Below are 25963 nucleotides of genomic sequence, written 5' to 3'. Positions count from 1 at the left end.
ATCTGCTGACTCTTGTGCATGGCATACTTCCTGGTTCCTGTATGTCACATGACATGCAGGAAGTATGCCATGCATTAGAGCCTACAGGAAGCAAAGTGGATAGATGGGCATCGCTGGACTCTTGCTGGAAGGTATGTCCAGTACTGCCGCAGCTTGGGGGCACAGAAGAGACACAGAGGGGGCAAGGGGACACAGAAGAGACAAAAAAGGCAAGAGAGAGACACAGATGGTGCTAATGAGAGACACAGATGGTGCACAAAGAGACGGGACAGAGGCGCACAGAGGAGGGGAACAATGCTTGATTTGAAGGAAATCGCGAATAAAATAGAAATCGTGATTTCGGAAAGAAATCACTCAATTCAATTTTTTTCTTAAATCTTTCAGGCCTACTGCACGCTGCATTTTTCTTCTTGTGTTGCTAGCATCCAGTGACAATCACAATCGTAAATCGGATTTTCAGGGTGCGGGGGGCCTCACATGGATTCAAACAACTCTGCAGAAGAGATTTACTAAAGCATAAAGGCTTGTATGATCTGGTAGCAGATCGACCATTAGATGGATCCCTCTCTGATTGAATATGAGGGATCTATTGCCTGCCTACACACTGCACAATTATTATTACTATTATTTATTGTATTTATAAAGCGCTAACATATTACACAGCGCTGGACAATAAATAGAGATGCATACAATGTAAACAAGGGGTGACAGACAAAGAGGTAGCAAACGGTTATACATACAAACGGGGTATAAAATGTGTTTTACAGAGACCCAGCAAATAGAGTCTTAGTTAGTCTATTAGAAGGGTGTCAGTGCTGGGGTAGCAAGATTAAAGATGAACTTCAGCCTAAACAAACATACTGTCATTGTTATATTAGTTTTGTTAATTAAAATAGATAGGTAATATAATGTCTTACCTACACTGTTTTAAAAGAACAGGCAAATGTTTGATTTCATGAGGGCAGCCATCTTTTTGGTTGAAAGGAGGTGACAGGGAGCATGAGAGACAGTTCCAACTGTCCTGTGTGCTGATCATCCCTCCCAGTTGCTAGGCAACATGAACAACAACATAGGAAATCCCATCATGCTCTGCACAGCTTTAGGGAAAAAAAGCCCGGGCAGTTTTCTTTGATGGGTGGAGCTTAGCTAAAAATGCAGCTAAAAATGATGCTTTGGTAAGAAAAACAAAGTTCTGATGCTGTGAAACTGTTAAAGAAACACCAAGCCTTTTCAGTTCTGCCGAGTAGATTTTTAGTCCAGAGGTTCACTGTAAGAAAGACACACTGAGGGCTCTTTTCCACTAGTAATCGCTAGCGTTCACGCTGAACGCTAGCGATTGCTGAATCGCAAAATGCAGACAAGTTCCGGCGATTGCGTTCACGATTTTGCTATGCTGTAGTGTGCATAGCAAAATTGCGGCAAATATCGCTCCGCAGCGCTATCGCGTTTGAGCCAAAACCAAATCGCGGTAGTGGAAATAACCTACCGCGATTCCTATGTTATTTAGCAAACCGTAGCGATTTAAAAAAATCACTAGCGGTTTGTGATTTTGCGATTCAGCATCGCAAACGCTGCTAGTGGAAAAGGGCCCTAAAGGGGTGTGTGTGTGTGTGTGTGTGGAGGGGGGGGGGGGGTTCTCAGCATGATATAAATTCCAAATTATCCTGTTGCCGCCTTAAGCCCCCCCCCCAATGTATAACTGTCTTCTACAGCTCCCAGCGGCATTGCAGCGTCCTTTGTTCGGCTCCCCTGCAGCTCAACTGATCCGCATTGGACCTGCCAGAGCCGTGCGCAGACAACAATGCAAAGCTGCTGGGAGCTGTAGAGGAAAAAAAGACTGGCACCGGATGATTCGTAAGCGATTCACACCCACTCCACTGCTTCTCCACTGAGGGGTGAGGGTACTGTTATACTTAAAGAGTAACTGTCTGGCATAAAATCAAAAATAAATTCTTTATTTTTATCTGGTAAACAAGGAATAAGGATGCTAACCAGGCAATCCAAAAGTTTAAATCTCTATTACTTTTCTTTTTAATAAATGATCATTCCCCAGTTTACCTGACTCTTATTTGGTGCACACAAAATTTGGTACACAAAAAGAAAGTTGCAGGGCATTCTGGGTTGTCCTTTTTTGCTTCTGTACTCCCCCTCAGACTTAACTAGTGTAGCCTGATTGGCTGAAGCCTCTTTCCCTCCTGTTTTCCCCTCCCACATCTTTGTTCCTCTAATATTTCTCATGCTGAGACAATGCACTTTGTATTGTGAAGGGCAGGCAAATCAGGCAGTGAAGAGTAAGGGAGGAAATGACATCAGGATTGGCTTCAAAATGGCCACAGTTAAAATGGGAAATGCTACAAAGGATTTTCTCTCTTTTTTACTGTAGAAAAATCACTAAAATCAAAACATGGACAGTGCAATACATATGTTATGTCAGTAGAGCAAGTATTTATCTACTTATATATGTGGGTGTTTTTCTGAGATAGTATGGCTGACAGCTCCTCTTTAACGCCAGTTGCTTGGCTTCTCAAGCAATCGGTACGAACACATATCAGGCATCAGGCAATCCCCATCAGTGCCAAATAAATGAGACTCTACTGTACTGACATTTTAGTGGACTAAAGTGTAAAGGTGCGTACACGCGCACTACCAGCGGCAACGACGGGTCCTCCGGACCCTCCCACTGGGCGGACCCGTCGCTGCTGGTAGTGCGTGTGTACGCACCTTAATTGTTATCATTAAATGTTTACATAGCGTTGACAACTTCCGTAGCGGTTTAGAGAGTGCAAATAATCTAATGTTTAAACAAGACAAAGCTCAGCCATCCTATAACAATACACAAAGGAAACCTGCTCAGGTGATGAGTGGATCCAGCTGCCAAAGTTACATAAAAGGACTAAATACAGAAACAGACTACAAAGTATAAGACTTTTAAAAATAGAGGATAGATCAAGAAATGATTGACTTGCTGAGAAATTGGTTCCTATTGTTTGCTCCTCTGTGCACTTGCAGGTCAGCATTTTATGTACTTCTGGCAGGCATTGAAAAAAAAAAAAATACCCTGACAGAACCAACTGCTCTCATCTATAAAAAAAAAAAAACAGATTTGGCTATTGACAATCACCTTAAAGGGACACTTAAGTCAAACAAAAAAATGAGTTTTACTCACCTGGGGCTTCCAATAGCCTGCTGCAGCTGTCCGGTGCCCTCGCCATCTGCCTCCGATCCTCCTGGCCCCACCGGCAGCCACTTCCTGTTTCAGTGACAGGAGCTGACAGGCTGGGGACGCGAGTGATTCTTTGCGTTCCTGGCCACAATAGTGCCATCTATGCTGCTATAGCATATATCATATACCATATAGCCACATAGAGGGTGCTAATGTGTCTGGGAACGCGAAGAATCACTCGCATCCCCAGCCTGTCAGCTTCTGTCACCGAAACAGGAAGTGGCTGCTGGCGGGGCCAGGAGGATCGGAGGGAGACGGCGAGGGCACCGGACAGCTGCAGGGGGCTATTGGAAGCCATAGGTGAGTAAAACTCATTTTTTTTGTTTGACTTAAGTGTCCCTTTAAAACCGCCCTGGCGTTCAATTTCCCCAGGATTTCTGTGCAAAAAGTGATCCAATTAATTTTCATAACCTTTTTTTTCCTATAGTTTGCCAAAATGTGTCAAGCAAGGGTCCAGTATACAGTGCAGGAGAGTATTGACATGTATGCACGCCAATACTGTTCACAGCATGTTTTTCTATTGATGTGTATAACCGTCAATACTGCTTGGAAGGTTAAGATCTAATGTACCAAATCATTACAGTGGGATTATGCTCTTAAAACTAGGATGATACAGATGGTACAAAATTATGCAGAATCAACTCTCAGGAAGATAGGGACATACTGCAACAGGATCTGGATAGGATGGCTATATGGGCACATACATGGAAGATGAAATTCAATGGCCTCAATTCACTAAGATCATGCTGGAGATAATAAGGCAAGAGAAAACTTACCTCCACACAGTGAGAGAGTAATCTTATCTCTTCATTCCTTAAGTTACCTCCTCTGTAGTTATTTTACCTCCTCTGTAGTTAATTCACCCTCTCTGTAGTTAATTTGACACGCCTGTCTTTAACTCTGGAGTTATTTTAAGGATTGGAGAGTTAACTTAAAGACAGAAGAGCTAACTTTAGGCTTGCCTGAGGTAAAATGTTTCCTGAATACTACATGCCTTATCACCATGGTAACAACTCTAGAAGAGTTATTAAAGACAGGAGTTAAGTTTAGTGAATTGAGGCCAATGTTGAAAAATGTAAAGTCATGCATTTTGGTCATACCAATGGTCTAGCACCATACAAAATAAACGGGATGCAGATGGGGACATCAAACTTGGAGAAGGACTTAGGAGTACTCTTCAACAAGTTAAATAATCGTACTCAATGCCAAGCCGCTGCAGCTAAAGCTAATAAAATTTTGGGATGCATTAAAAGGGAAATAAATACTTGAGATTGCCCTTGTTTAACTCTCTAGTAAGGCCACATCTGGAATATGGAATTCAGTTCTGGGCACCACATTACAGGAAAGATATTGCAGTTATAGAGCAGGTGCAGAGACTAGCAACAAAATTGATACGAGGGATAGAAGTATAGGTTAGATAAACTGGGTTTATTTAGTCTGGAGAAAAGACGCCTTAGAGAGGATCTAATTAACATGTATAAATACATCAGAGGGCAATAGAAAAGCTTGGCGGATGAGCTTTTTGTCACTAGGTCTTCACAAAGGACTAGAGGACATGATCTGCGCATGGAGGAAAAACATTTAGACATTTATTTAGGGTTCTTTACAGTAAGTGATTAATCACTTAAGTACCAGCGGTCTCTGCCCCCTTAAGGACAAGAGACCGCTGGTACCAGAAACGGCGGTACACCGACGAATAGCCGTACACACCCGCCGCAATCGCGGTCACCGCCGCACATCGGGAGCCCGGGCCACCCACTCTGCCATCTCTATGACAGCAGAGTTCCTGTGAGCTGGTCAGGAGCCGGATTTCATTGGCTCCTGACCCCGCCTATCAATGTAACCCAATGGGAGTGGCCAGGGATTTTATATGATTGCCACCTGGAGTCGGTAAGGAATTTTTCTCATTTTTGGGGCTAAAGTGGACCAGGGTAGCAGAGCAGGGTAGGGGGTTTCTCTAATGTTCCCACTGATATATATGGTAAAATACATGAGGTTCCGATTCACTCTTCAGCAATTCAAACATGCTTTCTGCTATGCGTAAGCTGCATCTAATCTGCATGAAGCACTGATTTCACTGCAAAGTGCATGTAAAATGGATTGAGCACACATACAGCCTACATAAACACACAAACCTGAAAGCTTAAAGGAGCAACAGAAAAATTCATAAAAAATATAAAAACACACTTATTAGTTGCACATTTGTCCTAGAAATAAAGTTAACTATTAATGTTACTCTCCCTTACAATAGGCAGCAGAAATGTGATAAGATTTGACAGATTTTGGACAAATCCATCTCCTCACGGGGGTATTCTCAGGAATGGCAGAAAAAGCGTGACAGAAAGGCGTGCCCATAAGGACAATGGCTTTCCAGCTCCATTGTAAGGGCCCTTTTCCACCAGCGTGTTTGCGCTGGCTGAATCGCAAAAACGCAAATCGCTAGCGATTTTACAATCGCTACGGTTTGCTTTTTAACATAGGAATCGCGTTAGGTAATTTCCACTACCGCGATTCGTTTTTTACTTGATCGCGATCGTGCCGCGGAGCGACTTTTGCCGCGATTTTGCTATGCAGTGCATAGCATAGCAAAATCGCGGCCGCGAACGTCGGGGAATCGCCGCTAATTGCGATTCAGCAATCGCTAGCGTTCAGCGTGAACGCTAGCGATTACTAGTGGAAAAGGGCCCTAAAGGTCTTTTCCAGGGAGTGCATTTGAAAAGAATAAAGAAATAAAGAGACTCCCCATGAAGAGATGGACTAGTCCAAAACCGGTCAGTTTTTTACTAGTTACTGTAAGAGACAGCTACATAGGAAAAAAGAAGTTTATACAGTAGAATCTTGTTCTAGTAAACTCTGATATAGTAAACCTCTGGTTACATTAAACTCTGTCTACAGGTCCCAGCAAATGAGTCTGTATAAATGTACAATGTATGAAATTCTGATATTGTAAACTTTTGGATATAGTAAACCACTTTTCCCGGTCCCTTGGGGTGTACTATAATGGGATTCTACTGTAGTGCATTGTACTGGGAGAAGTGTACAACTAATACACAGGTGAAGCAAACTACTTTTGCACATGTATTTAAAGAGACTCTGTAACACATTTTTCAGCCTTAGTTCTTCTATCCTATAAGTTCCTATGCCGGTACTAATGTGCTCTGGCTTACTGCAGCCTTTCCTAATTGCACGGTCTCTGTAATAAATCGTTTCTCCTTTACTCTGTCGGGCTAAGGCTTGAATGTGTGGAATGTGCAGGGCTGCTTGTGATTGGATAAAAGCGATACACACCCTCTGCAGGCCCCATGCACACTCTGTATGACTCACACACTCTGTTTATGTGAGCCTATCACAAGCTGGTTAGTTTGTTTGTAAACACTGCCTAAAACTGTTAATTACAAGCCAGGATTGCAGCAGAGAGTGGCAGAAACAGCCCAGAGGGGCACAGGAGAAAATAAGGAATAGAATGGTATGCTTTTTAGTGTAAGAATATTAGAGTACAGATTCTCTTTAAATAAGCTTTGAAAACAAAACAAAAAAACACACTTTAGTGTCCTTTCTACCCAAGTTCTCTAAACTTTACCACTCCTTCCAAATCTACATGAAACATTTTGCCTTGAGTTCTACTTCCAACACTGGCAAGCAATAAATGAGAAAGTTATAAAAATGTAGAACTCAGAACATATTCATAGAGTTCTTGTTTATTAATTGGGAACAGGCGGTGTGCGCGGATGGATGACACATGTAGCCTGTGCAGATGGAGAAGCATAGATAGATGAAAAGGAATGACATTCGATCCTACATCCAAAGCCATCCATAAGCTGCATTGTTAGATTACCACTCATTACACACTACGAGTCCTGGAGAATGGAATAACAGCATCTTATGCAGTAATATGAGCTACAACAGTACTGATGTACAGTGAGGAATAACTTTACTTAAAGGGGCACCATCACTAAATATTTATATAAAATACACGTGCACACATACTGTACTTCTAAAGAAGTAGATTTCACCCAGATTAAAATGCACTATGAAATTACTTTTATCCCCTTTGTTAGACCTGGTTCATATGTAAATCTGTACATTTCCGGGCCAGTCCTGTCAGTTTTGCATCAATTTTCTATCAGAATTGGAACTGTACACCTTTTATGTGAGAACATAGAGCCATAGCCATAGAAAACTCATCAAAGGACAGGACAAGACTGGAAATGTGCAGATTGATGTGTGAATCAATCCATAGAAAAAACTCATAGGCCCCGTTCACATCACAAACGCGGATGGCCATGCGTGCGCAACGCAACGCATGCGAACGCACGCCATTCGCGTTTGTGTGCGTTGCGTGGCTGATCCCATCACTGAAAAGTGAATGGGACAGCCACGCGTTTTTGCAAAAAATGCGTGCAGCATGCGTTCCCGGACCGCACAGGTCTGGATCGCATGCAGTGTGAACATCAGACAGTGCACTCTATGCACTGTCTGATGTCGTGCGTGTCGGCCATCTGCACGCGTTTCCAAAACGTGGCTGGAAACGCCATGCGCGCACGCAGTGTGAACGGGGCCATACAAAACCGGTGCCAACTGTCAAAAACTGACAGGACTGGACACCTTTTATGTCTGGCAAAACTGTGTGCAAGCGAATAGATAGGCTGGCTGACATTTTTGTATAGAATCTTTTCAGGGTACTTTTGTAAAGAATTAAAGGGATACTGTAGGGGGGGGGTCGGGGGAAAATGAGTTGAACTTACCCGGGGCTTCTAATGGTCCCCTGCAGACATCTTGTGTTGGCGCAGCCACTCACCGATGCTCCGGCCCCGCCTCCAGTTCACTTCTGGAATTTCTGACTTTAAAGTCAGAAAACCACTGCGCCGGCGTTGCCATGTCCTCACTCCCGCCGATGTCACCAGGAGTGTACTGCGCAGACACAGACCATACTGGGCCTGCGCTGTGCACTCTTGGTGACATCAGCGGGATCGAGGACACTGCAATGCAGGCGCAGTCGTTTTCGGACTTTAAAGTCAGAAATTCCAGAAGTGAACTGGAGGCGGGGCCGGAGCATCGGTGAGTGGCTGCGCCAACACAGGATGTCTGCGGGGGACCATTAGAAGCCCCGGGTAAGTTCAACTCATTTTCCCCCGACCCCCCTACAGTATCCCTTTAATTCTTTACAAAAGTACCCTGGAAAGATTCTATACAAAAATGTCAGCCAGCCTATCTATTCGCTTGCACACAGTTTTGCCAGTTTATCTTATAAACAACCGTGCAGCAGGCGCTTTTAAAAATAAAGACAGCTCTGAGAATCTCCCATGAGGATATAAACTAGTCTAAAACCTGTTAGACCTGTCAGATATTTACTGCCTACTGTAAGTGACCGGGATATAGGAGAAGAGTACTTTATAGTGCATTTTAAATCTGGGTAAAATCTCCTTAGAAGTACAGTATGTGTGCACATGTATTTTACTTTTTTTTCTTGTTAGTGGTCCTCTAACTCATACGTGGTGCACAGTTAAAGCGACAGGGATATGGGTGCTGCCATATTTATTTCCATTTAAACAATGCATATTGCCTGGCTGTCCTGCTGATCCTCTGCCTCTAATACTTTCAGCCATAGACTCTGAACAAGCATGCAGATCAGATGTTTGGATTCAGTTTGACTGGATTAGCCGCATGCTTGTTTCAGGTGTGTGATTCTCACAATACTGATGCATGAAAGATCAGCTGGACTGCCAGGCAAGCATTGTTTAAATGGAAATAAATATGGCAGCCTTCATACCCCCCTCACTTCAGTTGTCCTTTAAAAAGGAACTGTAAAGCTACATACACATGGCTGATTTGTTTAAACGACGGGTTGTGAGAGTCGCCCGCAGGGCGGACGTTCTGCCGACCGTTTCCCCGTGTGTGCAGTCTGTCGGCAGGCTGATAAGGCTTGTTTTGACCGATCCGCCGTGCGAGAAAACTGCAGGTCTGACGACCCGTCTTTTTAAACAAATCAGCGATGTGTACACGTACCTTAAAGGAGTCATCAGGGGTTTCAAATGAAAATAAGTGCTACTTACCTGGGGCTTCTTCCAGCCCCAAGCTCCCAGCATGTCCCTCGCTGAAGCTCTGCGCTGCGCTGAGCCGTTCGCAGCCTCTCCCTCCTGGTCCCCGGCGATGACATCAGGCCGACTGCGCAAGCGGCGCTGTCAATCACCACCACTTGGACCGGAGCGTATTGCGCAGCCGCAGAACTACTGCGCCGTATGCTCCGGTCCATGAGGGAATTGACAGCGCCGTTCCAGGTCGGCCTGACGTCATCGTCGGGGACTGGGAGGGAGAGGCTGCGAACAGCTCAGCACAGAGCTGCAGTGAGGGACATGCTGGGAGCTTGGGGCTGGGAGAAGCCCCGGGTAAGTAGCCCTTATTTTCATTTGAAACCCCTGATAACTCCTTTAAGGCCGGATCCACACTATAAGCGCTTATGTGAGAGCTTGCATTTGATTAGAGCTTGCTGAGTGCTTGTACACAAACACAAAACAAACAAACAAAAAAAACAATCGCTCCTGTTAACTTTCATTAAAGGGAACCTAAACTCAGAAGGATGTGGATTTTTCCTTTTAAAGTAATACCAGTTGCCTGACTCTCCTGCTGATCCTGTGTCTCTAATTCTTTTAGCCACAGCCCCTCAACAAGCATGCAGATCAGGTGCTCTGACTGAAGTCAGACTGGATTAGCTGCATGCTTCTTTCAGGTGTGTGATTCAGCCACTACTGCAGCCACAGAGATCAGCAGAATTACCAAGCAACTGGTATTGTTTAAAAGGCAATATCCATATCTCTCTCAGTTAAGGTTCCCTTTAAAGGGAACCTTAACTGAACGGGGGGTATAGAGTTTTACTTACCTGGGGCTATTACCAGCCCCCTGCAGCAGTCCTGTGCCCTCGGCGCCGCTCTAGAATCCTCTGGTCCCCCACTGTCACTTAGTTTCGTTTTTGACGACTCACCAGTCGCCATGCGTATTATTGGTCGCATTCACCAATGCAATTAGCGCTATTGCGGACCGCAACGCGTACAAAAATACGCAGATATGCGGCAACGCGTATTTTTGTACGCGTTGCGGTCCGCAATAGCGCTAATTGCATTGGTGAATGCGTCCAATAACACGCATGGCGGCCGGCGACTGGTGAGTCGTCAAAAACGAAACTAAGTGACAGTGGGGGACCAGAGGATTCTAGAGCGGCGCCGAGGGCACAGGACTGCTGCAGGGGGCTGGTAATAGCCCCAGGTAAGTAAAACTCTATTAAGTTCCCTTTAAGTGTCCCTAAATGAAAATGCATTAACTATTGACCTTTTTTCTATCTCCTCCTGGCTGTAATTTGCTTATCAGTGATGTTTACTATCTTCCTGACAAGGATGTTGCTTCCATGCCTGAAAATTAACTCTTTCAGGCAGCAAAATAACACAGCCTGGTTATTAATGTTTTGCACTGTACATACAAACGTTTATCTCCTGTCACATATCGCCTCGGGTACACGCTGAGGAGCTCTGCTTGACATGAGATGTGGAGAAGCACCAATCAATGGCAGGTTACCACGCATGAAACAGACTACCCAGGAAAAGCTAAATGTCATCACTAAATACAGGAGTAAATTATCAATAGTAGCATTCTACCCCTTTTATACCACAGTTGCCATAACAACTCAAGGAAGCCGACTTGTGCAATGCAGCAAGCAACGCAGTATGGGGGAGAATAACTGGCCACGACATCAAATGGGATCACGTTAGAGGACACATGCTCCAACGCAAAATGGCAAACACAACACTCCATACAAGGGTGCTACAAAACAAACATCAGGTTATCCTTCAAATAACCTCTGGAAAAGTTTTCAAACATCACAATAAAGGCCGGGTCACATGAGGTACACTGCCAGACTGTCTACTGGAGCGAGTGGCAGAGTAGCAACATGCTTTCCTATAGCCCCGTTCACACATGAACGACCACTTTCATATCACGAAGGATAATCTCGAATATGTTGCCATATTAACCACTTCCATACCAGCAGTCTCTGTCAGACTGCTGGCATGGTAAAACGCCACCTCCTGATGAATCGCCGCACATACCCGCCGCTCGACGCTGTCTAATCGCCGCAGGCTCCACTTTCTGCCATCTCTATGACGGCAGAGTGCTGTCAACCAGTCAGGAGCAGATTTCATTGGCTCCTGACACTGTCTATCAATGGGAGCCAATGTGATTGGATCTCCGTGATCACGCGGTCAGGAGCCAATGAAAGCGGCTCCTGACCTGCTTACAGAGCTCTGCCGCGAACTGCGGTGGGTGCAGAGTGGCGGTAATGCGCGATTCATTAGTACATTGAATCTACGTCCAGTCAGAGCCGCAGCAACACCTGCGGGACGTAGATTCGTACTGCGTCGGTTCGGAACCAGTTGAAGTACATCTGAAGTATGAGGGATATGGAGGCTACAATATTTATGTCCTTTTAATCAATATCAGTTTTCTGGCAGCACTACTGATCTCTTTGGCTACAGTACTTCTGCGCCTGCATACAAATCTCCCGGACATGGGAGCGCGTTTGCGAGCAGCCCGGCCGCATGATCGTGCATAGGCCACCAACCTGGCTGGCGGCTGTTACAGAGAGACCTCGGGTGACCAGCTTGGAGCAAAGCTGCAGCGAGGGACACATAGGCTTCCAGAGGCTGGAGGAAGCCCCAGGTAAGCATCTCTGATTATTTTTTTTCTTTTACAATTCCTTCTCTTGTCTTCCTCCTCTGCAGGCCCGTTCCAGCGCTGTGACCCCCGAAAACGAGCTTGTCCACAGCTTGCGAAGGCGCTAAAGCACTGCCCTACTCAGCTTTCTTCAGAAAAGCTGGATTACGTCTGGGCTGATGCACACCAGTGCTTGCGCAGCAGCACGGACCCGATCCAGCCTTTTCCAAAGAAGGCTAAGTATGGCGGTGCTAGTGCGGACTCAGCTATTCCGCCTGAGCAAGAGTCGCACAGGGCTAGTGTGAGGCCACTCTTCGGGGATCCGAGCACTGAAACGGGCTGACGTGCGAGGAGGAAGCCCCTTAAGGATGCAGAGGATTCCCCCTCCTGATGTATCTAAATGTGCACATAGCAACCCTCAGAGGTTTGCTTTAAATACACCCAAAATAGAAACTCAAATTTGAAGTGGACACCAGAGTAAAGCAGCAATGATTAATAATTAAAACACACATTTTTAAAACCATGATTGCAGCTTAGAGAGGAGTTAAAGAAAACTGTGAACAGAAAAAAATTGCCCCTGGGGGGTACTCGCCTCGGGAGGGGGAAGCCTCTGGATCCTATCGAAGCTCCCCCCCCCCCCCCCACAGCGGTCTCGCTGGGCCCCTCCGAACAGCGGGCATGTAAATATTTACCTTCCCGGCTCCAGCGCTGGCGCAGTAGCGGCTTTCGGCTCGGGATCAGGCCGAAATAGCCGATCCTAGTCGGGTCCACTCTACTGCGCAGTACAGCGGACCCGATTGGGATTGGCCGTTTCCGCCTTTGCCAATTGGGGAGCCGCTACTGCGCCATCGCTGGAGCCGAGGAAGGTAAATATTGCAGGTGCAAAATTGTTAGCTGCGCTTTCAGAGGGGAACAGCGAGACCACCATGGGACGGAGGAGGATGGGGAAACCTCGATAGGATCCAGAGGGTCCCCCCTTCCGAGATAAGTACCCCCCAGGGGAACTTTTTTCTGTTACAGAGTCTCTAACTAAAGTACACACAAAATGAAAAATTTAACTGCTTCAAAACCTAAATAAACTTATAAACAAGGGTAACAACTGGTTGTACATGCAGTAAAAAAAAAACCTGCTATATGTGCTGGTAATCATCAGTACCTGCAGTCACATTAAAGCTGGCCACACACTTACAGATATCCACCTGATGAGGCAAAATAATCGATTCTTCTCTCACTGTAATCAAATCAGAGTGGAATCGATTCCTGACACACACACACACACACACACACACACACACACACACACACAGCGAGGAATCTATTGAAAAATCTATTGAACCACGTCATTGCACTGTTTGATGCACTGCAACGCTATGAGCCATCGATCGATAACAGCTCCTGCCGAGCCCCTGACTGACCTAGATTTTTGGTCCTTTCCTATCGATTTTCAGACAAAAATCGATTGGACATTGTGGAGGATCAATTGCCAGGAGATTTCATCAGATGTGTGTATGGCCATCTTAAAGGGAATCTAAAGTGAGAGGAATACAGGGCTGCCATCCTCATTTCCTAACAATCTCAGTTGCCTGGCTGGCATGTTGAGCTTCAAGCTTTAGTCGTTTTCGACTCACACAACTGCAACAAGCATACAGCCAGTGGAGTCAGACCATCAAATCTGCATTCTGGGCCAGTGACTTGGGGTGCCTATACATGTAGTGCCCTCTCCACAGCTAGTGGCTCCTGGTCTCCTCCGCTGCAGGAGCCGACCTCGCCAGGTTGGCCTCCACTGCGCATGCGCAGTACATTCCTGATGATGTCGGCCAGACCATGCGACCCGCGCGGTGAGGCGCACAAGAAGCCGACCCGGCGAGGACAGCTTCTGCAGCGGAGGACACCAGGAGCCACCGGCGGGGAGCGGAGCTGCAGCGAGGGCACAGGACGGCTGCCAGGGGCTGAAGGAAGCCCCAAGTAAGTGGATTTTTGTTTTATCAACCTGCCTGGATGTATCCTTTAATGACATGCACACGATCGAGCATGTCGGCCCAAGATTTTCCAGAATGTCTGATTGATACATGCGACCAATTTCCACTAGAAATTGGTCAAATTGTCGATTGGACATGCTATTGGCAGCACCGATCAGCACAGAAGTCAAGCAACAGTCTTTTCACAGTCAGCTGCTTTGCTCACATAATTACCTGTGAGGAGGAATGCAAGGGACAGAGACCACAGGGGCAGCCGCTCTTTTCTCAGCGAGGATTTTCCGAGCTTTCTTCATTTTGATCCTGGACTTGGCTTTCGCCTTTTTCACTTTTTCTGAGCTCCAGACTTTGCCCTCCTCTTCCTCCTCGTCGTCTTCCTCCTCCCCCTCGCTGTGCGAGAGAGCGGGGAGTTTGCACACCGACCCGGGAGGGGTGTGAATGTCGCAATAGGCGGTTTTACGCACGCTGAAAGACGTGCCATTGGCCCCCGTTTCCCGCACGGGTTCCATTTTCATGTAGAGTCCGGCCTGCTGGGCGCAGGTGACGTGGAAGGCGGTGTAACAGTTGGCTTTGTGGCACTGGATGCAGGCCCCGGAGCCCCGCTGCTTACAGATGTAGCAAGTCAGCTTCCAGCGGGCCGGCGGGATGTGCTCAATGCTATCTATGGGTTCCAGGAAGACCGTGTTCGCAAAACACACCTCGGGGATCCAAAGGGCGCAAACCACGTGCGCCCAACGTCCATCGTCTGTCTGTTTAAAGGCCCCTCCTTTGTTTGGGCACAGCGCACAGTCCACGGCTCTAGAAGGCGACTGCAGACACCTCCTGCACAGCCACTGTCCCTCCGGTATGTAGGGCACCCCGTAGCACTCCTGGTGGACCGCTAGGTTGCACATGTCACAGAAAAGGATCACGTTACTGTTCTGACACTCGCCGTCGTTGCAGATACAGCACACGGCGTCCTCGTCTATTAACGCGTTCGGATCCCCTTTGTTATGGCTTTCAAAGTAGGACTCCTTCTCCAGCCGGTCCATTAAGTACTCGAAAGTCTCCTGTGGGATGCAGTTGAGGGACTCGGTCTTCCGTCGTTCGTTCATTATGTCCAGCCAGATGTAGTCCTCTTCGTCCATGTCATACTCCACCTCCTCGTCCATCTCCTCTGCGGACTTTTCTATGTACCTGAAAAGTCAAGAAGAGGAATTAACACGGAGTGAATGAGCAACCCTAGCCGAAGCTTCCTGATTGGTAGTAATCTTGTACTGAAAAGAATAGTGTCTTCTACGAAAAAGAGCTTGCAAAATGGTTACATTTTGGGGGTAGAACATACCGGTATCTGTTCTCGGGAAAGGGTGAGTTATTTTATTTACCAGCATCACAGCTGTGACTCTGCACTGTATGTGCTGTTGCCCTTGCTTGCAAGCTGTGATCTGCAAGCTATCGCTGCTTATTGCTAAATATTTGGCTCTTGCTGGCTTTTGAAACTGCCTGGCTGCTGTACTGATGTGTGTTGGCTTTTGTGCTTCAGGAACTGTGACTATTCAGATTAGCTATCTGGATTTGGAGCATTTAAGGTGGACAGTATACACAACGCAGTTAGAGATATAGGCCTGCATATTGTGGTGATCACCGCTATGAATGTGTTGTATGAGTGGTGGGAGGGTTGTGGGTGAGCCGGCGACCCTATAGGTTGACATTTTCATGTTATACTACTTAAAGTGGACTGAGACGCAAAACTAACTATAACAAGTAACTTGTCTATAAACTAAACTTTAGATAAGATATACACAGCAAATCTAGCTGCAAACAGCTTTAATAGTTTAGGATTATTTATTCCTGTGATACAATGAGGGCAGCCATGTTCTGCCTGTCGCAGGCTGAGGGCTGGAGATGCTATCAGCTTGCCTGTGTGTAATGTGATAAATTCTGTCCTCTCTCCTCCTCCCCTCTGCCTCTGAAATCTCTGGCTAGTAACCTCCTCCTCCTGCCCAAACTGAGCTTCCATTAGCCCTTACTACACTGCCAAGGCACTCTAAAAAGCGGTGGGTGAGGTTTGTTTAGTTTATAGGGAAATAGAGTATTAAAACAAAACAAAAAAAAGTATTTGGCTTTATAAACTATATGAAAGGAACACAATTATGCAATGAGTAAAAGTTTATCGCGGATCCATTTTAATAAGTCCGTTACATTTTATAACTAAAATGGACTGTGTTTGAGTATTAATTGGTGTGTACCCCCCTTCTCTATACCCTAACATTTTATTTGAATTATTTTATTTAAAAAAATAATAATAATGTTGATTTATGAAGATCGGTGTGAAAAAGTAATTTAAAAAACGCAGCGCAAGTGAAGCAGTTTCTCAGGTGACCAGTGAGCATCTGGGTTTCCCCTTTATTTAACCTGTGAGTTTCAGGGAAAGAAAAAAAAAAAAGCCAATGCTTACTTCAGGAGGGACTTCTGGATCCTGTAGGGCAGGGGTGTCAAACTCCATCATGTAAGGGGCCAAAATGTAAAACATAGTCGCGGGCTAAATTATTAAGATTTAACATGTACTTAACAGTCTCAAACTAAGTGGAGTAACTATACAGACTGGGGGGCTGCTCCTCCCCCTTCTGCAGAGTAGCACAGCAGCATATTTAGCTGCTTCAGGCCTCCTCTATTTTCCTGACAGCCACAAGCTCTGTCCTGCATACCTCTGAATGCATGTCATGTGATCAGGAGCTGGAGGTATGTAAGCACAGAAGAACAGAAGAGACCCAACGCATCGCTGGAGCAGGTCAATATTACTCTGCTGCAATGAGCTCCTCTGCAATGTGGAGATGGTGGGGGACCGGTGTGTGTGTGGGGGGGCGGAGATGGGTATGTGTAGGTTTGTGCGATTCACCAGCTGCATGAAGAGGTTTGGATGCCAGGAGATGCCAAGAGAGGGCCCGATGCTAATTCCCGTGGGGTTTTGCTGCTGAGTCACAGGATACTCAGATGCAGTCTGTACTGTTACTCATGGATGGTGGGGAAAGGCTGTGTACCCTGTAAGTTGGCAGCCTCTTCTACTAAACCATGCCAATTCAAATAAGCAAATCTTTACAAGCAAATATTTGCAAAGGCACTGCTATTTCTAAGCAGAAGCACGCTTACAGATTTTTATGCAGGCTGTCCTAAGTGGCAGCAGCACACCACACAACGGGCCTAATGCACGAAGCAGTGGTAGAATTGGTATGCACAAGTGGCGATGGGGTTACGAATAGCCCAGTCGTTTGTAATCATAATTTCGAGTAAGTCTTGCTTGCCGCGGCAGAGGAGGGGTTAACTTATCCATGTCGCCGCCTATAGCTGACGCAGGAGGGAGGAATCAGAGTGACGGAGCATGACGTGGACCACATCAGCTATAGGTGGCAAAATTAATACGTTAACCCCCTCTGCCGCAGCAACGAGCACTGCCAGGATACTTCTAAAACAGTAATCTAGCCCACCAAGGGCTTCGGTCATTTTTTCTTTAACTTCAGTGGAACTCATCAACACTGTCTGCTGTCACTAATGGGGCTCTTCCAAGCCTTTGAAGGCCCCCAAAACTAACCACAGTCACATGTAAGACCTAACACCCCTCAACCATATGCTACCTGTGTCTTGCCAATGTAGTGGTGAACAGGCTGGAGATTTGGCTAAGGCAGGGAAGGGGTTTGGTTGGACTTCCTTACTTGCCAGTACTGCTGACTTCAACGACCCCGCTGGGGCTTAGCACAGCCCTGTCACCAGCAGCAACAATCTCTGCTGAAGTGGCAAAACTATGTAGCAAGCAGTTTACATAATACAGTTCCTTTAAAGTGGTAAGGTCACCATAAAAATTAAATTTCAACAGCAACTGGTCTGAGTGTATTAAGTGATAAAGATGCTAATCCTGCATTCAAAACTTGCAAAACTTTTTCTGCTGTTATGATTTGTAGTTATCACATACTTTGGGAGCACTGGCCCTAGTACCAAAGAGTTGAATGCTGGGAGTTTTTTTATATCTATAATATATTCCTCCTCTTCAATTTCCCTGCCTAGCTGCTTATCAGAAAAACCCTCTGATTACTTGTGTTTACAAGCAAGGCTGAGGTGACTCAGCGATTGGTGGATAACACGGTGCAGTTCCTAGTATACACCTCAGTGGGAGTGTCTGGAGACTCTGGGAGAAGGGCAGCTAATGAATACACAATGAGCAAGAGAAGGGAGGGGGGAAAACAAGAGTCAGGGAGGATATGATGTCAGCATTAGCTTGGCAAGATGGCCACTGCCTAGAATAGGATTTTCTGCTTTTCCTTTATCAAATTCACAGGAATCATTACATGGTCAGTGCAATACATCTGTTATGTAAGTAGAAGTAGTATTTATCTACTTGTATATGTGTTTTTTATTTCTAGGTTAGCATGGGTGTTGCTTGTTCTTTTAAAAAAATCATTCACGTAATTAGTCTTTTAGAGGCTGGGCTGCATTCTCTATTCAACTTTAGTTCTGATTAAAGGGAACCCGAGGTGAGTGATTTGGAGGCTGCCATATTAATTTCCATTTAAACAATACCAGTTGCCTGGCAACCATTCTGGTCTATTTGGCTGCAATAGTGCCTGAATTACACCAGAAACAAGCATGCAGCTAATCTTGTCAGATCTGACAATAATGTCAGAAACACCTGATCTGCTGCATGCTTGTTCAGGGTCTGTGGCTAAAGGAATTAAGAGGCAGAGGATCAGCAGGATAGCCAGGTAACTGGTATTGCTTAAAATATGGCAGCCTCCATATTACTGTCACCTCAGGTTCACTTTAAGAAGAAACCAGCACATACAGTAAGATGAAAACCTTGGGGAAGATTTATCAAAACCAGTGCAAGAAGAAGAATTGGAGCAAATCTGGTGCAGATGTGTTGCTCAGAGCAACCAATCAGAATCCTCGATATGGACTCCTGCATCGGTTCTGCTCCAGTTTTCCTTGGTTTTGATAAATCTGCTCCGATGGTTCTAATTCCATAAACACTCAGGCTGTACCTATAATAGGATGAAGGACGAGCAGGAGCATCAGCTGTATCGAGGGCCAACTCTCGGTACACCACCTCTGGGAGTTTCGGCGTTGTGCCAGTGGATGCCGCGTGGTGATGGTGGTGGTTAGAGTCCTTCCTCTTCTCCTTGTTCTTGTGTTTTCCAGACTTAGGAGTTGCGGTGGGAGTTTCGTTATTCTCCTTGTTGCTCCCGTTCTCAGGAGCCTCCTCGGGTACATCGTCATCTTCAGAAACCACGTCTAGATTGTCAAAGATACTGATGCGATGGACCCTTCCATGAAGCTCCACTTCCACCAGCCGCTGGGCTTGTGCATACGTCATCACCTCCCTGGTGGGAGACTGGGACTGTTCAGAGTTAGTAGGCGATTGCTTGTTGGCAGAGCGAGGCTGCCGCCCTTTCTTTTTTGACCTGCGGATGGGGGTCTGCTGCTGAAGCGGTGGGTTGTCATGGTCATAGTGATAGAGGTGGTACTCGATCCCGCTGTAGCTTTTATAAATCCGGCGACAAGTGTCTACGGGACACTCGTAGGGTGGTTTTGTGGCTCTTAAGTTGTGACAAAAAGTCTTCACGTCAAAATCCACCCCCATTCTGTTACATCTGCAAAATACAGAATGCCAGTTAGTGTGGGCAAATAATAATAATAATAATAATAATAATCATCATCCCTAAAAATGAATGTTGTCATCCAAAGCGCCCGTGCATTAAAATCTATCACCTTCCCGAGTCCAGCTGCTTCTTGTTCCACATATTTGCATCCTTCGTGGCTGCCACGCATAGCACGTGTGTGACGTCACACGCACCAGTGTGGCTGCCACGCATAGCACGTGTGTGACGTCACACGCACCAGTGTGGCTGCCACGCATAGCACGTGTGTGACGTCACACGCACCAGTGTGGCTGCCACGCATAGCACGTGTGTGACGTCACACGCACCAGTGTGGCTGCCACGCATAGCACGTGTGTGATGTCACACGCACCAGTGTGGCTGCCACGCATAGCACGTGTGTGATGTCACACGCACCAGTGTGGCTGCCACGCATAGCACGTGTGTGATGTCACACGCACCAGTGTGGCTGCCACGCATAGCACGTGTGTGACGTCACACGCACCAGTGTGGCTGCCACGCATAGCACGTGTGTGACGTCACACGCACCAGTGTGGCTGCCACGCATAGCACGTGTGTGACGTCACACGCACCAGTGTGGCTGCCACGCATAGCACGTGTGTGACGTCACACGCACCAGTGTGGCTGCCACGCATAGCACGTGTGTGACGTCACACGCACCAGTGTGGCTGCCACGCATAGCACGTGTGTGACGTCACACGCACCAGTGTGGCTGCCACGCATAGCACGTGTGTGACGTCACACGCACCAGTGTGGCTGCCACGCATAGCACGTGTGTGATGTCACACGCACCAGTGTGGCTGCCACGCATAGCACGTGTGTGATGTCACACGCACCAGTGTGGCTGCCACGCGGGACCCGAATATGGACTCATGTCAGCCAGATAAGTGAGAAATTTTAATGCTCGGACACTGAGGAGGTGGGAGCGCGCATTTACATTTGGGGGGACAGCAGCCAGGGGTTGCTCGCCCCGATATTGCACGCCATTATTGCCGCACCCCATCATCCATGTAGGCCCGAAAATTTCCAGCTTGTTTGAATGATACATTCAACCTTTTCCGGCCCACAATCGAATTGTCGATTGGGTATGTGGCACCGATTTTCATCCGATTTGATAATTGAATCAGATAGTTGATCGGCCGGAAAATCGCTAGATGTACGGCCATCTTTAAAGCGGACCTGAACTCAGAACTTCCTCTCTGCTCTAAAAGATAACGGCATAAAAACGTTTCAATAAAAACATTTCTTTGTTACATCTGGTACAAATCCTGCAATAAATCTGCACTGTTTCTACATTACTCATGGAAGGAGACATATTGTTAACATCCTGTGCTTTCAAATGAGCTTATCTGTCATCTCCGCCATGGCAGTCATGTGACACAGTTGAGAGATCAAATTACAACTTGTGATTAGACACAAATGAGAGGGAATCAAGCAGGCTAATCTCTCTAAATACACACATGGTGCATTTCTCTACGTTTTCCTTCTGTCCTGTGCAAGAATTCAGGTCCACTTTAAATTGCCTCTGAATCAAACAAAGCAATGATAAAGCCTATTGGATTTGCCTGCTGAGATATGAATACCCACAAGCTATCTGCACACATCCTCCTCCCTCCACAGGGGACTATGTATAGTGTACTCATGTGAAAGTTTTACCTGTGTGACTAGTCTCATCACTGCTCTATATCCTGTCCCTGTATCTTCCTGAGCACAGATCAAGAGAGGAAGAGATGTGCAAGGGGGGGGGGGAGCAATGATAAGACCCAACTATAGATCACAGATATGCAAGCAAAGCGTTCACACAGAAACAGGGAACAGTGAAGGAGTTTGCAAGGCAAGGAATAGGAAGCTATCAAATCATAACAACAGAGAGGCAGCAGTGCTGCTGTGGATGTGAAGTGAATGTAAATAATCACTAGCCAAGAATTTTCAGACCTTTGCAGGAGAGCCAAATCAGTAGTGGTTTTGCTGAGTTGTGAGAAAAGTTTGCAACAGTCACCTGGGTCATATCGGCCACAGTAAGGACTGATGAAAGATTATTGAGTAAGCAATGTATAATCAATCTTGCATGTACACAATGAGATTTATTATAATAAATTCATCCCAGGCAGGCAGGCTTCAGGGCAGGCGGAAGGGCCACAAATAGAACAGGCAGGCAGAGAGGCCACAGTGAAAGCAGACAGACTGCAGAGCAGGCAGAGAGGCCACAGTGATAGCAAACAGGCTGCAGGGCAGGCACAGAGGCCACAGTGATAGCCGACAGGCTGCAGGGCAGGCACAGAGGCCACAGTGATAGCAGACAGGCTGCAGGGCAGGCACAGAGGCCACAGTGATAGCAGACAGGCTGCAGGGCAGGCACAGAGGCCAGAGTGATAGCAGACAGGCTGCAGGGCAGGCACAGAGGCCACAGTGATAGCAGACAGGCTGCAGGGCAGGCACAGAGGCCACAGTGATAGCAGACAGGCTGCAGGGCAGGCACAGAGGCCACAGTGATAGCAGACAGGCTGCAGGGCAGGCAGAGGCAAAAATGATAGCAGACAAGCTCCATGGCAGGCAGAGGCAAAAATGATAGCAGACAAGCTCCAGGGCAGGCAGAGGCAAAAATGATAGCAGACAAGCTCCAGGGCAGGCAGAGGCAAAAATGATAGACAACTCCAGGGCAGGCACAGATGCCACAGTGATAGCAGACAAGCTGCTGGGCAGCCACAGAGGCCACAGTGATTGCAGACAGGCTGCAGGGCAGGCACAGAGGTCACAGTGATAGCACGCAAGCTGCAGGGCAGGCACAGAGGCCACAGTGATAGCACGCAGGCTGCAGGGCACTGAGGGCAGGCACAGAGGCTACAGTGATAGCACGCAGGCTGCAGGGCACTGAGGGCAGGCACAGAGGCTACAGTGATAGCAGACAAGCTACGGGGCAGGCAGGCCACAGTGATAGCAGACAAGCTACGGGGCAGGCAGGCCACAGTGATAGCAGACAAGCTACGGGGCAGGCAGGCCACAGTGATAGCAGACAAGCTACGGGGCAGGCAGGCCACAGTGATAGCAGACAAGCTACGGGGCAGGCAGGCCACAGTGATAGCAGACAAGCTACGGGGCAGGCAGGCCACAGTGATAGCAGACAAGCTACGGGGCAGGCAGGCCACAGTGATAGCAGACAAGCTACGGGGCAGGCAGGCCACAGTGATAGCAGACAAGCTACGGGGCAGGCAGGCCACAGTGATAGCAGACAAGCTACGGGGCAGGCAGGCCACAGTGATAGCAGACAAGCTACGGGGCAGGCAGGCCACAGTGATAGCACGCAGGCTGCAGGGCAGGCAGGCCACAAGGACAGCAGGGAGGAAGGGGTGCCAAAGGGAGAGAGATAGGCTGCAGGGCAGGCCACACTGTGATCAGGCAGAGAGGGAGGCCACACTGTGATCAGGCAGAGAGGGAGGCCACACTGTGATCAGGCAGAGAGGGAGGCCACACTGTGATCAGGCAGGCTGCAGGGCAGCCAGGTAGGCCATACTGTGATCAGGCAGGTTGCAGGGCAGGCAGGGAGGCCACAAAGTAAGAGCAGGCTGTCTGCAGGGCACAAGGACAGCAGGCAGGCTACAATGTAATCAGGGAGGACACAGTTAGAGCAGGGAGGCTGCAAGGCAGGCAAGTGATCCAGGCAATGAAAGCAGGCAGGGGGCTGCATAGAGAGATGCAGAGGAGGGAGGGCAGATGGAGCAGCCGGCCAGCCAGCGCACACACACGTCCGCCTCAGCCAGCAGGCCCGGCGGTCACACTCACCAACTCATGTCCGGGCTCTGCGGAGAATGGAGGGCGGCTCGGCCTCTCCCTGGGGACTGGCAGCCGGAGGCCGCGCTCTGCCCGGGGAAACGGCTCCGCAACGCGGGGAAACAATGGAGACTCCGGAGGGAGCTGCCCGTGTAAACACACCGCCGCACATTCCGCTCCGCCCCCTCCCGCCTCACACCACCCGGATAAAAATCCGCACACCCCGGCCCCGGCGCCCGACACTCACCCCCGGCAGCCCTGGCCGGCTCCTTCCCGAATCCGCCTCTTCGGGAATTTCTCAGCCGCCAGACACGGCGTGACGAATCTGCTGCCGCCGCCTCCAGACAGAGGAAGCGGGCGCGGGGGGGCTGCAGGGGGTTCCGGAGAGGCGACAAAACAACCCCCACAGGCTCATCATTTCACCATTGTTACCTCTGTGTCCTCGTGCTGTACTGGGAAGCACCTCTATAGCGTTAGTGGTGTCCCTGTGGTGACAGAGAGGGCGGCTTCTCCTGCTGAGGAGGATCTCTGTTCCCCCTCACCCCCCAGAGGGGCCCCACTGCATAGGAACAGGGGCAAGTTTGTAAAGTTTAGCTGGGCCCATTCACACCAATACACATCTCAATCCCTTTATAGTAAACTTCGAGAGTCGTGGGCAAGCAGTTTACTATATCAGAAGTTTACTATATCAGGAGGACTGAGTTTACTGTAGACAGAGGTTTCCTTTACCAACAACAACAAACAACCTTTGTAAGCAGCCATGAGTGTCCTCATCAACCAATTACTAGTCTGAGTTTTGCGCTTTGATGCAAATAGTAAACAGCTAGCGCAGATGGCCGTGGGATCAGAACGCAACGCGTACGATCGCATGCCATCTGCGCTTCTACCCGCTGCGCTGCTGATCCCATCCATTGACAGTAATGGGTCAGCTCTGCACTTGTGGGCAAAATGCAGGCAGCAGTAAGCAAGCGCATTGCCTTTGAGGTGAAGGCAGAAGGGCTGTCTATGCCCTTATGCCATTCTTATGTGTCACCAGTGATGCTCATCCACAGGGGCGTAGCAATAGGGGTTGCAGAGGTTGCGACCGCATCGGGGCCCATGGGCCAGAGGGGCCCCAAAGGGCCCTCACTTAACTACAGTATTAGCTCTCTATTGGTCCTGTGCTCATAATAATCACTTCTATAGATGCTTTGAATAGTGGTAATCATTAACAAGTTGTTCCCCATCCCCTTCTTGCACCTCTGACACTGTAGTTGCCATTGGCAGGTTTTGGTGCACCGTATCAATTGTTATGTATAGAGTGCTTGGGGGGCCCCAATGTAAAACTTGCATCGGGGCCCACAGCTCCTTAGCTACGCCACTGCTCATCCAGATTCCAGATACCCGAACTATCCAGATATCCGAACTTTTTTCTGGTATCCGGATACGGATTCCAGATACCTGGATAAATCCGGAATGCACTATCCGAGCTAACTTAGATACCTATTAGGTATCTGGAAATCAGTCCAGATACCTAGTTTGGGTACCCGGATCCGGATAGCGCAACCACCATTGAGCCAATCAGAGGGCTCCCAGCCGAAGCCCTAGCAACCAATCACAGAGGGGAACCCTGGCCAGCCCCTCCAGTATATAAGGCAGGCGCCATGATGAGAATCTCGTCCTTGCTTGTGACTGCTCACTGAGAGACATCTCAAGTGCTGTTGGCTAAGCAAATGCTGTATTACTGAGTTAAACCTAGCGTTTTTGCTCCTAAACACTTGTACTACAGCAGTATTTTATTGTTTTTTAGTTAGCTAGCTTGTATTTTGATTTTAGTCAATGTGACAGTCAGACTCAGTGCTGCAGCTGCTAGGCTAGGTTAGGGCCTGCTGTGTGCACAGGCTAGGCCTGCTGCCAGCCTTAGCTACAGTATAGCTTGTAGGTTATTAGGGATTAGATTACTGTACTACTACTAGTCTTATATTGTCAGGGGCCCCAACCGTCCCGTTTTTGCCGGGACGGTCACGGGTTGGGGGAGGGGTCCCGCTGTCCCGGGATACCCCCCCTTGTGTCCCGGCTGGCAGCAGAGCCGGAGGTGACAAAAATGATCGAGGCCCCAGCCGGCGGCTTTGGTGTGTGGGATGCGGGTCTGGGGGATAATAGTGTCCCTCCCTCCCTCCGAATGTGCCTCCCAGTGTCCCCCTGTATGCAGAGATAACAGCGCAGCGGAGCGGGCAGTCTTACCATTCCTCCTCGTACCGGGCATCTCTCTTGCTTCCATCTACTTCCTGTGACGTCACAGGAAGCAGGAAGCGAAGAAGAGATAGAGATGCCCGGTACGCAAGGAGGAATGGTAAGACTGCCCACTCCGCTGCGCTGTTATCTCTGCATACAGGGGGACACTGGGGGGCACATTCGGAGGGAGGGAGGGACACTATTATCCCCCAGACTCGCATCCCACACACCAAAGCCGCCGGCTGGGGCCTCGATCATTTTTGTCACCTCCGGCTCTGCTGCCAGCCGGGACACAATATTTGTATTGAGTTAGCATACTTTAATTGCAGTGCTGTTACAGTGTGACAGATAGACAGACAGTTAGTGTGTCAGTGTGTGATACTCTGCTGCAGTGGTGCTCAGCAGAGCTCGAATATTCGAGTAGCTCGAATATT

The 25963-nt window shown here is 48.0% G+C and overlaps 1 protein-coding gene across 3 annotated transcripts in view; it reads right to left on the bottom strand.

Annotated features, from left to right (window-relative positions):
* The window catches only part of BRPF1 (bromodomain and PHD finger containing 1), an 87383-nt gene extending 63777 nt beyond the window's left edge, over positions 1-23606 (bottom strand). For 2 of the 3 annotated variants that reach the window (XM_068252564.1, XM_068252567.1), the window contains exons 1-3: positions 23328-23459; positions 18912-19520; positions 14116-15075 (exon numbers count right to left, since the gene is read on the bottom strand). In XM_068252564.1, coding sequence (XP_068108665.1) covers positions 14116-15075; positions 18912-19510 — 1559 coding nt within the window. In that variant the 5' untranslated portion in view covers positions 19511-19520; positions 23328-23459. Of the gene's footprint in view, positions 1-14115; positions 15076-18911; positions 19521-23327; positions 23460-23562 lie in introns of those variants that run through there. The other variant, XM_068252566.1, reaches the window with a different exon arrangement.
* Positions 23607-25963: the final 2357 nt, after the last annotated feature.

The sequence above is a fragment of the Hyperolius riggenbachi genome, chromosome 9, assembly GCF_040937935.1.
Source record: "Hyperolius riggenbachi isolate aHypRig1 chromosome 9, aHypRig1.pri, whole genome shotgun sequence".
NCBI lineage: Eukaryota > Metazoa > Chordata > Amphibia > Anura > Hyperoliidae > Hyperolius > Hyperolius riggenbachi.
The sequence above is the reverse complement of the archived record's forward strand: the minus strand, read 5'-3'. Positions and strand labels throughout refer to the sequence as shown.